Source organism: Apostichopus japonicus, chromosome 9, assembly GCF_037975245.1.
Source record: "Apostichopus japonicus isolate 1M-3 chromosome 9, ASM3797524v1, whole genome shotgun sequence".
In the NCBI taxonomy this organism is placed as follows: Eukaryota; Metazoa; Echinodermata; class Holothuroidea; order Aspidochirotida; family Stichopodidae; genus Apostichopus; species Apostichopus japonicus.
In genome coordinates, this window is record NC_092569.1 from 35,947,347 (window position 1) to 35,964,603 (window position 17,257).

A 17,257-nucleotide genomic window follows, 5' to 3' on the forward strand; every position below is an offset into this window, starting at 1 on the left:
AAACAACAGACCGTAGCGATCAACTGCCTTGCAACATACAGTACTCCTCGTTACTATTGATGTGTTGTGACAAGTAAAAGTTCGCTCCTGGGAAGACGGTCTGACATATGGTGGGATTTGATCATCCTTGTGGTCCGTCTTCGCTGCGAAGATGAATTGAATAAATATGTAAGTATGCCAGATAAATAATATTTAGCCAAATGTCACAGAATCTCATACGGCGTTACTCATTTTATACAAGATACAGTAGTAAGCCTAACCTGCCCTAAGTTATAGGCGTAACACCTGGCTAAGTTACTGTAGTCCTTGACCGAAGTCTCGGTATCATGTCATATCTTATATAGGGTAAATAATTTCACTGATTAGGCTAGTACCAGGGAATCAAAGAATGAATGATAAACAGTATATCTGAGTTATAAATGCATGTACGCTATTACAACCATAGTACGTACGTGTCAAAACACAAAGGTTTACTGTAAACCTGTAGTGTAGGCCTAAGTGTAAGGGCAGATTCCCTCCAAGAAACATGGAAATTGGTGCCTAAACCTGAAGATTTTACAAAATGGTCCAGAGCTAAGTAAAAGTCACCATTTATTGTACAAGGTTATTAATGTTCAGCATTGGTTACATTGGCAGCTTTTTTTTGCTTTTAAGACAGTACAGTCACTGCATGTTGTCACAGTGGTGATTAATTGGGGACTGTATTTTAAGCTATCTATGATAACATTTAAGTTTGCACTTGCAATGTACATGTAAAGCACCCATGGAATTAGTCATGATGTTAAACTACAGTTTCCCCTGTTGCAAAACATAGAGAACATATGTATGTTTTGTTTTACTATTTTTACCCATTTTCTTCTTTTTAATCAGAATTGTGTGAACAGAATTTGCATTTGTAGTTTGCTATGTCGCCTATACTCTACCTGCTGTTTGATGGAGGTTTTAAACACAGTAAATACTATAGCATCATTGTGTAACATGAGTAGTTATGGCGTTAAAGGGGTTCTGGGCTAATCTGTTAGGACTTTCCTGCGGAGTGAGGCATAGCGAGATAGACTCAGGCTAGATAAAGTAACATACACTATGTGTTGCCTGCTTTTTGTATGTATGTATTTACGAGGTATATCTCATGCCATCCAAAACTAACACAATTACGGCTGCTACTAAACTATTAACTTACATATAACATTGAAATATACATATCCCTCTAAATACTTTCAATATGCAAATTTGCTCCACTTGACATTATAGACAATTTACATAATTGCACAGCTCTTACAATAGTGATAATAATAAATAATAATAATTTATTCTTATATAACGCTTTACATCAAAAGAGTGATCTCAAAGCAGCTTCACAGAAACGCATGAAATAATACAATCTAAAAATATTGCATCCTAAGAATTACAGAAATAATTAACTTAACAATAATTATTAAAAAACAATAAAATTTAGAAATTAAAGACAAAATCAATAAAATATGACAGCAAACCCCTCCTTCTCCACCTCATCAGCCAGCTGCCCTTATCCTTGCTCTGCCCTCATCAATCCTGATGGTGTAGAACTTTAATTATTCATGAATATGCAAAGTTTATTTTCCTTCTGAAAGTTATTTGGTTCATGATTACAATAGGCCTATATATTGTTCTGTCTTTGAAGATTTGCATACGTTTGCATACATTTGCATGACAGACTTTGGTAGATTTCTTCTAAGTTCACAACTGGTTTAATCAAAGATTCTTTTATTTTCATTTTCTTCTTTTGTACTTTTCAGCTTCAGTGGTATGTAACAGACAAGAGAGGCAAATAGAAGATGACAGACATACCAGCAGGAGCGGTAAGTGATGGGGTGGAGCAAACCCCATCACTGATTACACCGAAAAATATGGTAGGTACCTTACTGTGTACTCAGCTAGTACAGTATGCTGTGTATACAGTAATGTATATGGTATGCTATGCACACACTATGCACACAGTATTGTGTATGGTATGCTATGCACACTGTGTATTGTATGCTATGCACACAGTACTGTGTATGGTATGCTATGCACACAGTACTGCGTATGGTATGCTATGCACACAGTACTGTGAATGGTATGCTATGCAAACAGTACTGTGTATTGTATGCTATGCACACAGTACTGTGTATGGTATGCTACGCACACAGTACTGTGTATGATATGATAATAATACTAATAATAATAATTATAACACTTATAACACAGTGCACCACAACCATGTGTCCCCCGGGGGACTTCCCATAGGGTGCAGCCACAAACTGGCGCACGCAACTATATTTACAAGTTACCTTGCAGGTAACTACACAGTACTTCGTATGGTATGGTATACACACAGTACTGTGTACAGTAAGCTATGCACACAGTACTGTGTATAGTATGCTACGCACACAGTACTGCGTATGGTATGCTATGCACACAGTACTGTACATGTACAAATTGAGTGTCACTCAGACTTGTATAATAAATATCCAACTTATAATCTGACTTTGTAAAGTTCTAAGAATTACTCATAATCGACAGAAGATTAACCAGGTTTAAAGTTTCTGGGACCAAACCCCTCCTTCTCCACCTCATCAGCCTGCCCTTATCCTTACTCTGCCCTCATCAATCCTCTAAAGCAATTTTCACGAATTTGCAATTTTTCAGGACGATGAACAGCTCACTGTGAGTATTTACCTTTTTTAACCATCAAAATTCATTTGGAATGTATACTTACTTTACAGTAACTTCTCACCCATCAGACATTTACTGACTTACCTTTTATTCCAAATCAAACATTTATCCATGGAATAACTCTTGAACTACTGTAACTGTTAACATCATTTGAGCCTTTACAGAACTCATTGTTCATAATTACTGTCACCATCAAACATGTACAGTGTTCTCTAACCATGAAACAAGTACAGAATAATCCACTTAGAACTCATCATCTTACATGTACAGTGTTCTCTAACCATGAAACAAGTACAGAATAATCACCTTAGAACTCATTATCAAACATGTACAGTGTTTTCTAACCATGAAACAAGTACATAATAATCAACTTAGAACTCATCATCTAACATGTACAGTGCTTTCTAACCATGAAACAAGTACATAATAATCAACTTAGAACTCATTATCTAACATGTACAGTGTTCTCTAACCATGAAACAAGTACATAATAATCAACTTAGAACTCATCATCTAACATGTACAGTGTTTTCTAACCATGAAACAAGTACAGAATAATCACCTTAGAACTCATTATCAAACATGTACAGTGTTTTCTAACCATGAGACAAGTACATAATAATCAACTTAGAACTCATTATCTAACATGTACAGTGCTTTCTAACCATGAAACAAGTACATAATAATCAACTTAGAACTCATCATCTATTAAACATGTACAGTGTTTTCTAACCATGAAACAAGTACAGAATAGAACTATCAAACATGCTGTAACAAAGAAATTGAAAGATTGTTTTAGTTCTGATTATATGCGAATCAATGCAAATGTCCAAATCTTGGGAGAGTTTTATTCCTTTAACTGCTTCCACACCCTCATACTTTCTTCCTTGTGTAATTTGTTGCCATTGTGATACATTTTGCAGCAATCACTCTGTTAATGATAAATTTTCAGATTTCATCCTTAAAAGAATCTTGTCTTTATACAGTTCATGCAGAGTTTTGCTTCCCTAATTTCACATGCTATGTTATAGTACTAAACTTATCCAGCATTGTCCAATATCCTAAAGCAGTGCTGCAAATCTCAGAATTATAACTGCAGCATTCAATTGCATCTTACTACCCTTAGAAAAAGTCTATAAAATGACAATTTGATTTTGGTTTTATATTATAGTCTGGAAAGTTGATTAGATTTTATGACCTCCATAGAAGCGGACTTTGCTCATTGGTGCAGACTATAGATACAATAAATAGGAAGATTTAAATCGACGAAGTAGATCATTATAAGCTGACTTTATATACAGTATATGACTAAACAAACACTGCACAATGAACTATAGCATACAGTACTGTACCTATCATCTTGAAAATAGATTTAGCAAAACTGTTCTCAGTTAGTGACTGCACTAGATACTGTGTTCAGCATGCACAGAGCTGTAGTATGCTCTCCACATCGAATGAAAAATAAATCAATCGGCTTGCCGTAAGGCCCCCAATCTCATCCAGCATTCACTATTACAGATGCATGATGTTAGTTCACACGGTTTATTTAACACCTAATATGAATCTGTATCACCGAGGTCTTTTCTCTGGTATTAAGAAATTCAACCTTGAAGTAGAAGTAGGTGTTAATTAGGTGGTATTGTTTCAAGTGATGTTAATTATAGTTTTATTGTACAGTTTGTACTGTATACTGTATGTGTACACTACTTGGCATGATAACAGTGGACATACATACACACACACATACATGCTGTATACATTCGGTATCTAAACAACCAATCATGGAACCAGCTGATGAAGACAAGATGAAAACCTGTGCTATGGATTTGATAGATTTCGAGGATGGCGTTTAATTGAGAATGACAGGACTATAACTGAAAATCAATCATTGATCTCCCAATGTTATTAAACTAACAGTATTATACATACATGTAAGCACTGCAGACTACCACATACTGTCGTTGCTATGTACAGTGAATTCTGATCCAAAGATAACATTCTAAATATGCATTTAGTGTTTATTATCCTACTGTAGATGTATGCAGCATTAATCACATTCATGTACAATAGCTATAAAGCTCTGGTGTGTGAATGATGCGACATTTTCACAGTTCGGTATTGTAGAATTTATCTCAAACAGTGCACACTAAGGATTGGGTGTACATTATTTTTACATGTATGCTACAGTTATACGGTTCATAAATTATTGCACCCATCACTGAACAGCTCTATGTCATGACTGAAAGTTAAACTACTAATTTAGGTTAATGTGGATGGTCCGACTACGCTAATAGTACAACATCCAGGTTAATTACATTTTGCATTCCATCCGTAAAAGTATGTTTTTATATCTGAAGCTCAGGTTTGTCTACAATTATGCTAGAAAGTCAAGTACTGGTCACACATTGTCAAAGTTTAACAAGCCTTTTACAGCCACCCTCCAAGTTTATGCAGCTCTTATCCATTTATTTCAAAGAGTAGTAAACAATTATTTTTGGCCTTTAAAATCTGAGGAACTACAGTATGTGATGAGTAGCTTGGCTAAACTCAAACCTGTACACAATTCCTGCATGCAGTTTTCCAGATGTTGCTGGTTAAATTTGTCACATTTTGTACCACTTGGGGAGAAAACTTGAAGTACTTATTCAAGCAGATTTGATGTCATTTTGTATTAATAATCATGTGGAGAACAATTATTTTGTTCTTTTATTAATTTTTTGTTTTGACCTTCAAAAATGGTAATTTGCCACCACAGAGTGGTAAAAATCTTATATTTGAACAGGATCTTGTCTGAGTATTCTTGTGAGTCCAACTTTCAAACTACAGACAATTTAATTCAAATTTTGAAGAAGAAAACAATTTAGGATAGGGATGGGAGGGGGGAGGCGGGTGGATCTACAGGTATGACATCACACTTGTTTGTGTCACATTCACTACTAATGCAAACCTTATAAAATTTTCTAATGTTGATGGACATATACTATATAGATTTACAGTATGACATTTACACAGTATTCACTTTGAATGCAAACCTTATTAAGTTTCATAATGATGTATACTGTACTGTATACAGTAACATGCAGGGGAATTGATTAAAGTTTACTCAGGCTAGGATATGAATGAATGTTATTCTTCTCTTCTTCCTCCTATAATCACTGTTAAGTGTTCCATTAATCTATTTGTTGGCTGATCAATGTAACAATATGGATTATTGAACACACAGCAGTACATTCCAAACCTTGTATTTGACCTTATTGGTGATACTGTGTAAGTACTCTTTAATGTGTGAATGACTCTTGGAAAGTACATTCGGTCACATTGTATGAGAAAAGTGCAATTGGATATGTGCAGATCAGTGCATGACACCAATATTGTAATTAACATTCTCTGTTCAGTTATGTGATACAAACAGAGAATAGGAAATTTACTCATGAACATTCAATGTTAACAGTGATTGATACAGGCAATAGTGCAGTAGGTTATAGACTCACATTCATGTACAGAGCTGTAGTATATGTACTTATTAATAGCTAGATATTTTGAGAGGTTTACAAGTTACTGCACAGTTTGTACACTTATAAGTACATATAAGCATATGACTTTACAATCAAATTTTCATGGGGACAAAGACCAAACAACTTGATCCACACTCAACCCTTACATTAAGATTGTACAACTGTTTGATCATGATGGTGTTATAATGTACAGTGCAGTGATCCAAGATAGTGCCTCCAGGGGCACAAAGACCAAACGACTTAAAAGGTCAACTCTCAACCCCTGTCCCCTTAACTTCGGTAAAATACAGAGATCTTACATACAGCAGTCGACTAAGCAGTCAAGGATTCCTGTCTCTCCTCAGACTTTGTAACTTAGCAAAGATTCCACTGCTCAAGATTGCTCTAAATTATTGTCTTTCTCTTCTTCTTTTCAGAGAATTATTATAGGGGCTTGTTTGGCTATTGGTGGAAACTTGCTGATTAGCATAGCTATGAATATTCAGGTAAGATATCACATTTTGCAAGATACAGTATAACAACCCCAAACAACAGAACTAGTTTCATTTTGCAGTGTTTCTATGTCAGTTTGACATTGTTGTTGTGTTTTGTATACACGTCATTTGAACCTATAATGTATAACAGATCAGTGATTATCGAATGTTTTGTGTTTACTATGAAAACAGTAGATCATATGTAGTTAATATTATAGAATTTGCAGTATTGTAAATTTATATGCTAGAATGCATCTCTGCCTGTTATGAGAAAGAGCAGGTGATAATTGTTAGAGCTACTGTACTGTAACAGATATATGAACCCTTGATAATTCTGCAATTACACCAGGCTTTCTCCAAATGTGGTAGTTTTATGAATAATGTGTGAATGACAGTAAGGAATATATGTGACAGGGTCTGTACATAAATAAAAGCTCAATTTATGATGTGTGCTGAATTTATTTAAATGTTTCATGAACTCATTGAATTCAGACACTGGTAGTCCACTGAAAAAAATTAATTAATCTTAAATTGTCTGCATTTTTTTTTGTCATCATGCAGTAATTAAATATTCAATAATATTATTTTAGTTTGTAACAAATAAATGAAAATCTCATTTTAAGGGTATAGCGCTATACCCGAGATGTTCCAACTCAGTGTCTTTAACAAGACATGGGATATTTAGTTTTGTAATATATATGTGCCTACAGTAAGTAATTTCTAAGTGCTACTTATAGTCTAGTACAGAATATAATAATTTATTCTTCTCTTGTCTCATGAAAGGTTGAGTTAACCTTACCTCAGTAGTGTTGCACTTTTCATGTTAAAGTTGATTAAATCAACTTCCAAAAAGTGTAATAAAGTTTAATAAAGCTTTATGTGGGTGGATCCACCAAACAGATTGTGCACACAGGCAGTTAATATATACCCACCCACACACTATAGCAGGCTAATGTATACTGATTATATTACACACAGTACTGTTAGTACATGCAGTGGCCCTGTGTGTTCAGATTACAGGTGTCTAGTGCCATATAGTAGTACATAGTCTGGTTAATCTAGTTGATGTCGTCTGAGGATAGAGAGAACCAGTCATGGGAAATTAGATGACAGAATGTATTGTATTGATCAGAGAAATTATAACAGCTTTCTGGTTGTAGGCTCCATAGAAGATTATAATAACCATTGCCTTCAGAAAAATAAAAAATATTTAAAAAAAACACAGTTGAGGCCTTCAAAGAAGCTTTGAATAGAGAATGATTCATGTTATTCAATAGATTCAGTCTAGAATGAGTAGGAGCTATTGTATGATCTTCATGTACTGTATAAAGAAACTGTTGACAGTGCTAATTAGTGTATACGTTATCATATATGCTGACCGGTAGTACAATGAAACAGTAATTATAGATTTGACTTTATAAGTGTTCAACGTTGAACACTTATAAAGTCAAATCTATAAACTACGTCATCTGTATGTATCAAAATTTATAATGTAACATGTACTGTATAGGGCTACGCTCAACGTTCTCCCTAAATGCTACGTTATACTTTTATAGTAGGTTATAGTCCTAGAAGTCATTACAGTAGTTCCAAGATCCTCAGTGGCTGGGTGGTAAGAGAATGGGGTACTTTAAAGGGGCTCTGCTAACAGTCCTCTGTAATACTAGTCCTAGAAGTCATTAGTTTCAAAATCTTCAGTCAGTTGGGCGGTAAGAGAATGGGGTACTTTATAGGGGCTCTCATCATACCGTCCTCGCTGATACTGGGCTAGTCATAGAACTCCAACTTTACAAAAACCTCAGTCAGTTCAAGGACAGTGAAGGGCCTACTTTGCCATTCCATGTGTCAGGTTATCAATGATTTGTGTGAGTGAAGTGCTGAACTAATTCATGTTTGCTCTGCTCAATGATGATTGGTTGTTTTCAAAATGCAGTACAGTGACTACATTTTGGATGATAAGTTGTTTACTTGATAAACAATTATCACCTAACCTGTTGGTTTACCTTGCTTTCAGATGTTTTAAGGCAATGTAATCTGTTAAGTAAATCACCAAACCCGTCACTCACATATATGGGGAGTTCATGTAAAACTTAAAGGTATGCTGTATTGGCCCCAAATATGCTAGATATTCAAATATGGTCACCTTTGGTCAATATTCTTAAACTGTTTTTATTACAACCTTGGAGGAAATGTTCCTCACTGGGACATACAGTCATCTTGTGTGTTCCTTAAAAATGTTGGAGAACAATTTAGAGAGTAAAGACCTGTTCAAAGGAAAGTACTTTTTGAAAACATCTAGCTATTATAGCGTGCTATAATTTAGGGCCGATACTGACTACTTTTAAACTCACCAACATACTGTATGTGTTATCTGCTTTAATGTTATTTGAAAGTGATCCCATAGTAGATTGACAAGAATGTGTGATTTGCTGTACATAGCAAAATATACTAATTGTAGACCTAACAATTTATGTAGAGCCAGTGTTGTATACAGTAACCTTTATTGTTTAAATAAATAAAAATAAATAAAAAAATTAATATAATTTAAATTAAATTAAAATAAATTAAATAAAAATATTAATAATAAATAAAGTACAGTAACTATAAAGTACTCTTGTTTGCTTCCCTGTAAAGTTGTTGATGTTGCAACTGTCACAATGAAATGTTTAGTTCTGTTTTCAATAATAATGTTTCAAAAAGTCAAAACCTTCTTCAAAGATTCATGTTCAAAGATCTTATTATACTTTAGAATATTGATTATTCGCTCACATTTCAAAACAGAGAACAGAATTGCCAGTACAGTGTATTCATTAATAAAAATAAGAAAAAAACCAAGATCACCAAATTATGTATCTCATATGTATCAACATTTATAAAGTCTTTTTTTTTTCTATTCTTCTTTATTTGAAGGGTGAAATTATCTAACATAGTGACAGGGAACTCTTCCCAACAGTGAAATGTTATTTACAAATTCACTTCCTTTAAAAGTCTGTTGCTCAGACTGAGTGAAGGGTTTCTTGTCAGTCTAATACAAATCAGAAAGAGCAGCTCTCTTGAGACTGCTCTGTATTTAATGTCTCTCTTTGCACATTTGATACAATCTTCTCATAGTATTAGCTTTCTCTAGACTAGAGCTGTCTTCTGTATGACCAGACAGATTGCCTCATGAATTATTCATAAATAGACAGCTGATTGATAATTTACATTTAAATAACACTCAAGACAGACCATGGATTGGATAGAGTTGCAACTGTACATTTATAAGGGGATGTAAAGCAGACAAAATACCCCAGTGATGGTATTAATGTATTCAAACAGTTCTGAGATGCATTGCAATTCTGAAATAGAAATGGTTATTAAATTTTGAAGAAAAAAACCTAAAACCAATTTGTCAGTGTACATCTATATGACATCACACCTGTTTGCTTCAAGTTCACTTCTGCTACTGAACTACTCAACTTCAAATGAACTACATATCTGTGCAGCTGTACACTAAACCTGAACACTGGAATTAGATGTAGTTACCTTCACCAGGCGGATGCTCAGAATATGATCATCAGGATTCATTCATCTGTCAAATGTAAATTTTTACTCTGAATATAAGACAGCAGGTTGGGTCTCCAATGGCACTTCGGACATTGTTTAAATATTGTTCGTCTGTTTACAAATCTAATATACTGACGGTCTGATAAGTGATAGTTTTAAGTTACTATTGAATGATATTAATAAACTCATGCAAATAACATCCAAATGGAGATGTATTTGTTTATGATTTCCCAGTCATGAGTTGCTGCAGTGTATTACTATACTTATAGTTCTGTACTTACTCTACCTTGCAACTCCTAGGGTGAGTTAAGCTTGACTTTGTAGTACAGGTATACTATAGTGTGTAAGCATCCCTAACAATGGTGTACAGTATGTACTAGCATACCTTATATGTAGAGATGAAACCAAGTTATTACCAAGTTGGAAGAGCACTGTGCAAGGACATGCATTCACTATTGTATGCTAGCTTAATTCCTATTCTTGCTATTAAACTGAATCATCATCATCATTGATCAGTTGTGCCCCCAAATATGCTAGAAAGTTGGATAATGGTCACCTACAGTAAACTACAGTATGCTCAAATTTCACCAAGCACTCCACAGCCAATGTAAACATACATGTGTTAATAACATCAGTACAAAGATATTTAGTGATCTATTTTTAGCAATCTTCAATCGCTAGGAGAATGATTTGGAGGTAGCCTCTAGTACTTACATCTTTGGCAGTTCTTAGCAAACTTCTAAAATTTGGGGCTAATATTGATGACCTTTCAAACTTACTTAAATATACAGTATGTCTGAACAAGTATTCAAATTAATGAATTGCTAAGTCTGTTCTGAGCACATTTTGCCAACAGTCTACTGTACTGTACATTGAATTAACAAGGGTTATTTTCAACCAGCGACTGAATACTGATCATGTTTGTTAGCAGTGTGATCATTCTACTTTGACCTGATAAAATATGCCAGATCGGTGCCAATACAACCGAAAACTGGCGAAAAGGTCTTTTTTATGCCACGATTTTATCAAAAATTCATTTAGATCATCAGCCCAGGCAATTCAGGAGGCTGAAATTTTCTCAGAATTTTATTGATTCATTCATTTATTTTACATATTGTAATACAGAGCTGTCAAAAATTTATATTTTAAGTCTATGAAAGACCATTTACTGTATACACATGTATTATAGTACAACTACATACAGTATGTACAGTACATTGTACAAGTACAGATGCTTCTGTACTGTATTTAAAGTTCTTTTCTTGACACTGTTGGGCCTGGAAGGAATTGATATTAAAAACAAATTACATAAAAAATAATTTCTTGTGTTTATAATGTTAGTGTTTAATATTCTACCAGCCACTTAAACATTTCATGGATGTTGCCTCTACATGCATCTAGATTGTACCATAACAGACAATATTTGTACTGAACTTGCACTGTGGTGTACTGTGTCATGCAAGCTTCATATCAGAAAGATGCTTTTTTCAGATAACGTAATTAAAGCATGGCTAGTCAACCAAAGAATCGTAATCGAACATTTATTGTCAAAGCAACTTTACATTTTAGTGATTAACGTTGTTAGTGTTACAGTATATATGTACAGTATATAATATATGTACAGTATATAATAAAGTATATAATACTGTTAATATTACAGTACCTGTATATATGTACAGTATATATGTACACTGTAGTGACTGTATGCCAGCATAGGTTATTAACAACAGCTGGTTTGAAACTTAATACAAGTCATGTATAGTAATTCCCCCACCTCCTCCTCTTCATTCCCCAGTCTCCCCCCCAACCCCCACCCTGTTCCCTACCCCAATCCCCACCCAGAGACAATCAGATCCCAAAGTATGATTATTACTATACATCTTGTTAAGTTACATGATAGCCTCACAGAGATGACTAATATATTGCCTGGTATTCTTTAATTTTTTCAAACCAATTAGCGACAGTGAATAGACCCACCCATATGTCACAAAGCCTAATTATATGGCTGATGAAGTTGTTATGAGAATCACGTTATATTACTCTAATCACTAAACCAGCTGATTTGCACAATTTTGTCATCAAAACAAAAATATCTGTGCCATAAAATTTAATACCTGTTCTTGAGTGGAAAGGAAGTGGATTGGGTGGGAATTGGAAAGCTGCTGGAATTTTATTAATATAACAATAAATGGTGACCAGCTTCTTTATGTATGCTAAAGCCCTTAAAACTCTTTTGCTAAATACTATTAAGTACAGTAGGCCCACGTGTCTTCATGTGACAGCAAATTCCTTATCTTCTATTGGATAAATGTTCATGGAACCTAAAATTGACTTCAAGTGTTCCATGACATATATATTTTCAGTAGACACTGTATAATATCTGGTATTAAGAAGACTCATGATTTCTAACCCAATTTCAATCTTCAACAGTTTGAATTAAATCTTATCACCAAACTGAGAGAATGTAAAAGTGTTTAACTATTCAACAATACAGTTAATTACCTGTCAAGATTATATCTGCATACAGTAAATATATAACTTTCTGTCTGTACAATTATAGAACAAACAAACAAAGATGGGGTAGACCTCTGTACTTTATTATGGCTTTAGTTGTACTTTTTAGGTTATTGTGATCTACACAGAGTTTAAAGCAACATACCGGCGTAAAGTAGTAGCTCTGGCATTCCAGTAAATGCCTCAAAACCTTAAAAACAAGATAAATTTCATTAAAAATAGAAATCATTTAATTGATAAATTCCTGAAGTCGATGATCTCTGAATAGTTTGTCCTCAGACTTTGCTGCTTTTTAAATTCCATGTCTTTTGTATGGATCGCAGTCACAACCATAGGCAGTAAAATGTGTGTTGAAGGGTTGAGCATCTGTGACCATTATTTAACTTTCTAGCACATTTCAGGCCAATATTGTTAACCTTAAAGATTCGTCTGTAACTCTACAGCTTGGCATTAAAACCTTAATCTGGTTTATGTACACTTGTACAGTGGGCTTAAAAAACTTAAACTTGGTGCATGTTTTAGCTTCCTAATATTTAAGCCACCACAGATTATGTGAAAGATTCTACTTACGGTAGTACTGTAAGTGTAAGAGTGTTCGGCCTGTGGGCTGATTTTCATTCCTGGGCCAGCTATTGAGCATTATGCCTTTTATGTTTATCAGTAAGAAGAATTGATATTATGCCTTTACTGTATAACAATTTCAATAGCCATAACTTTTAAACTATCCCTCGCATTCTTCATCAGAAATACTCCCTCTCGAGATTAGCATCTCAGCAGGCTCAAGAAACTACCACGTCGGCAACGACCGTGGAGGTTGGTGCTTCTAAAAGCGACGAGAAGAAATTGTTAGTTGTGACCGAGGTTTCTTCAGTGCCGGCTGATACCTACCTAAAGAGTAAACTCTGGTGGCTCGGTATCACCTTAATGCTCATCGGAGAAGTTGGTAACTTCATGGCTTATGGCTTCGGCCCAGCATCAGTAGTGGCTCCGTTAGGAACCACGACCGTTGTCGGTGAGTATTTAAGGACTTTACAAACTTCCTTACAGTACTCATCACTTTCCTGTCTCCACACAGTAACTGTACTTTCTCTTATGTAAACAACTGTTTCACCTTCAAGGAGTCCTGTAAACCATTCTGTTAGATAGTACAAAGTAGACACTCTCAGACATTCTCTGATGTTTACCTGATTGTATTACAGTTGTCGTCAGACTGTCTTATGTACAATAAAACCTCTAAAGGTCTGGAAAAATCTTATAAATTTATGCAGAGAGCAATGATTCTCCTGTGTAACTTTCTTTAGCAATCTCAGTGTAGAATATACAGGCAAGTTATCATACATGCATCTATAGGTAAAACTGATGTGATCGTATTACATGGCTACGTGGAATTGTAACTTTTGTCTTGAATATTCAAAAATATCTGAAGTACATTAAGCATAGTGCAACAAGCTCACAAGTATACTGTGCTGTTATACATGTATGTACGTGTATGTATTTTATGTTCTCCTGCAAGCAGGAACTTGCGAAGAAGCCTCATTGGCTTATCAAAGCCGCAAGCTGACTGAAGTCAGTCTCTTAGATTCAAATTTCAAGTCCATGATTATGAATTGTCAATTGTCAACAACTCTGTAACTGGACGACATACATTAATCTGGGAGTGACTCGAACTCGGGACCTTATGATTGACCTTATGACCTTATGAGTGTAATTACCGAACCAATACAACTGGAACACTGCATTTGTTTTTTTTCTTTTTTTAAATGTCTGTTTATACAGATTCCATTCTCTTCATGACCTGACAGTTCTAATTGTGTTTGTGATATTAAATAATAATTGAATATATACTCTTTTTGTGTCTACTTTGGTTTGCTTCTCTATTTGTAGAGCAAGAGATAGAGCAATATTAACATACTGAAATCAAGCAAACATGCACTAGAAAAGCCTGCACTCTGGAGCTAAACATTTCTTGCAACAGATTCAATTCTCAAATATTTCCCCTTTTTTTTTCCAATTTCTTCCTTGGCAGCAAATGCGTACATCGCAATTATCTTTCTTGGAGAAAAATTACGATGGCAAGATGTAATTGGTAAGCACAACAATTACATGTACTTTTTACCATAGTAAATGTATTGCCCTATATATGGAAATGTTTATAAGCATAATGTGTTCTGCATTAGTCATTTGTAGCCAGCACGATTAAGGCATGAAAATGTAACAGTCTCAATTCAATTCAACTTAATTCAACCAAAAAATGTTCAAAGAATTTAAAATGATGTTTTCAGACAAGAAAAAAAGGATAAATGGTTGAGGGAATTACACAGGGGAGCTACTAAAAGCTTGTGGGATGTGAATCCCCTTTACAGAGAAAAAGAAAACAGCAGGATTGAAAAAGAAAAATACGTTTGAACATAATAAAGGATAAAATATTGACAAAAAAAATGCATAGCTGTTCACCATATGACAAGCCAAGGATATGTTAGCAGCCATCAGCAGATAAATATTAATTTTAAGATAATTAAGTCATATTTTAGGGAAGAGAGATGGAATGCATTAATCAGTTATACATCTTAATTGTAAATATCTCTTATATAATATTGTCCCATCCCTCTGCCACTCCAAAATCTGCCTCAATCCATCTGGTTTATGTAATTTGGTATTTTTCTAACTGTAAGATATATCAAGATGTTAGTTGCTATGGATACCACTGGTGCTCATAGTGCTGCTAACAGTAGATTCCTATGCTCATCTTACAAGATGGCTGCCGTAATCGAGACATTTTATCTCCATTTTCCTTTCACATTGCAGGTACTTATATCATCATAGTTGGAGCATTTTTGATCATTACCTTCTCAACTCAGGTAAAATTTCTTTAATCACAAAACACGTTTGATATATGTTGAGATGTAATTGGTGTCTTAAATTATTCCAATCTCCAGTTCCAACTCCTGGGTATTACAGTATGTACCAGCACCTCTTAGTGAGAAGATTAAATCTCTGTAGTATTGCAAGTAGCTACAGTATGTTTAATATTCTAGTGTTTGGTGGGACTTGAACACTTCTGGATCTTGCCATGTTCACTGTCAAACAAGGGCACATCAAAAGTTATTGAAACATATTTTGGGGCTTACAGTAGCACATCAAAGGGAAGTTTATCTTTAGTGTCTGCAAAATTCAGGCATAAGATAGAAAGTCAATCTAGGACAGCGTTTCTTAACCTTGGGTCGCACGCTACCGCTAGGGGTAAAGGCAGGACTCATGGGGATGCATGCTACCCCTGGGGGTAAAGGCAGGACTCAGGCGGGTGCACACTACCCCTGGGGGTAAAGGCAGGACTCATGGGGGTGCACACTACCCCTGGGGGTAAAGCAGGACTCATGGGGATGCACACTACCCCTGGGGTAAAGGCAGGACTCATGGGGGTGCACACTACCCCTGGGGTAAAAGCAGGACTCATGGGGGTGCACACTACCCCTGGGGGAAAGGCAGAACTCATGGGGGTGCACACCACCGCTAGGGGTCAAGGCAGGACTCCTGGGGTGAACACTACCCCTAGGGTAAAGGCAGGACTCATGGGGGTGCACACTACCCCTGGGGGGTAAAGGCAGGTCTCATGGGGGTGCACACTACCCCTGGGGGTAAAGGCAGGACTCATGGGGGTGCACACTACCCCTGGGGGGTAAAGCAGGACTCATAGGGATGCACACTACCCCTGGGGTAAAGGCAGGACTCATGGGGGTGAACACTACCCCTGGGGGTAAAGGCAGGACTCATGGGGGTGCACACTACCCCTGGGGGGTAAAGCAGGACTCATGGGGATGCATGCTACCCCTGGGGGTAAAGGCAGGACTCAGGCGGGTGCACACTACCCCTGGGGGTAAAGGCAGGACTCATGGGGGTGCACACTACCCCTGGGGGTAAAGGCAGGACTCATGGGGATGCACACTACCCCTGGGGTAAAGGCAGGACTCATGGGGGTGCACACTACCCCTGGGGTAAAGGCAGGACTCATGGGGGTGCACACTACTGCTAGCGGTAAAGGCAGGACTCATTGGGTGCAAACATATAGCCATAAACAAGAAATTACTTCAAGAGTAAGTATTAGAAGCAAAATATGTCTCAACTTATTGCCAACAAAGTCTTAATATTACAATTATTGTTTTGTTTTATTTTTACAGCAAGACACACAACTGACTGCAGAGCAAATTAGAGATCATCTTCTAGCTTGGCCCTTCATCGTTTATTTTGTAAGTTTCATGCAAATCCCTAGTTCTACTGGGCTTGAGTTTACTAATTAGTTGTATCATTAATTAATTCAAATCATATTCCAACCCAACCCTACAGTACTTCTGTGTATTTTTTAAATTTTCATTTCAGCCCTGCTGTAGCTCTGAACTGCTTCATTTCGTTACTGAGTTTTATCATAACTTCGTTACTTAGTTTTATAATAATTTCATTACTTAGTTTTATCATAATATCGTTACTTAGTTTTATAATAATTTCGTTACTTTGTTTTAT

General features: G+C 35.7%; 1 protein-coding gene across 2 annotated transcripts in view; it reads left to right on the forward strand.

The window, feature by feature from the left end:
• LOC139974588 (NIPA-like protein 2) overlaps positions 1–17,257 on the forward strand; it is a 27,458-nt gene continuing 10,201 nt past the window's right edge. Inside the window, exons 1-8 of one of the 2 annotated variants that reach the window (XM_071981834.1) lie at positions 1–168; positions 1,776–1,889; positions 2,668–2,685; positions 6,626–6,694; positions 13,487–13,754; positions 14,769–14,828; positions 15,548–15,600; positions 16,918–16,986. In XM_071981834.1, the coding sequence (XP_071837935.1) occupies positions 1,815–1,889; positions 2,668–2,685; positions 6,626–6,694; positions 13,487–13,754; positions 14,769–14,828; positions 15,548–15,600; positions 16,918–16,986 (612 nt within the window). In that variant the 5' untranslated portion in view covers positions 1–168; positions 1,776–1,814. The remainder of the gene's footprint in view (positions 169–1,775; positions 1,890–2,667; positions 2,686–6,625; positions 6,695–13,486; positions 13,755–14,768; positions 14,829–15,547; positions 15,601–16,917; positions 16,987–17,257) is intronic. The other variant, XM_071981835.1, reaches the window with a different exon arrangement.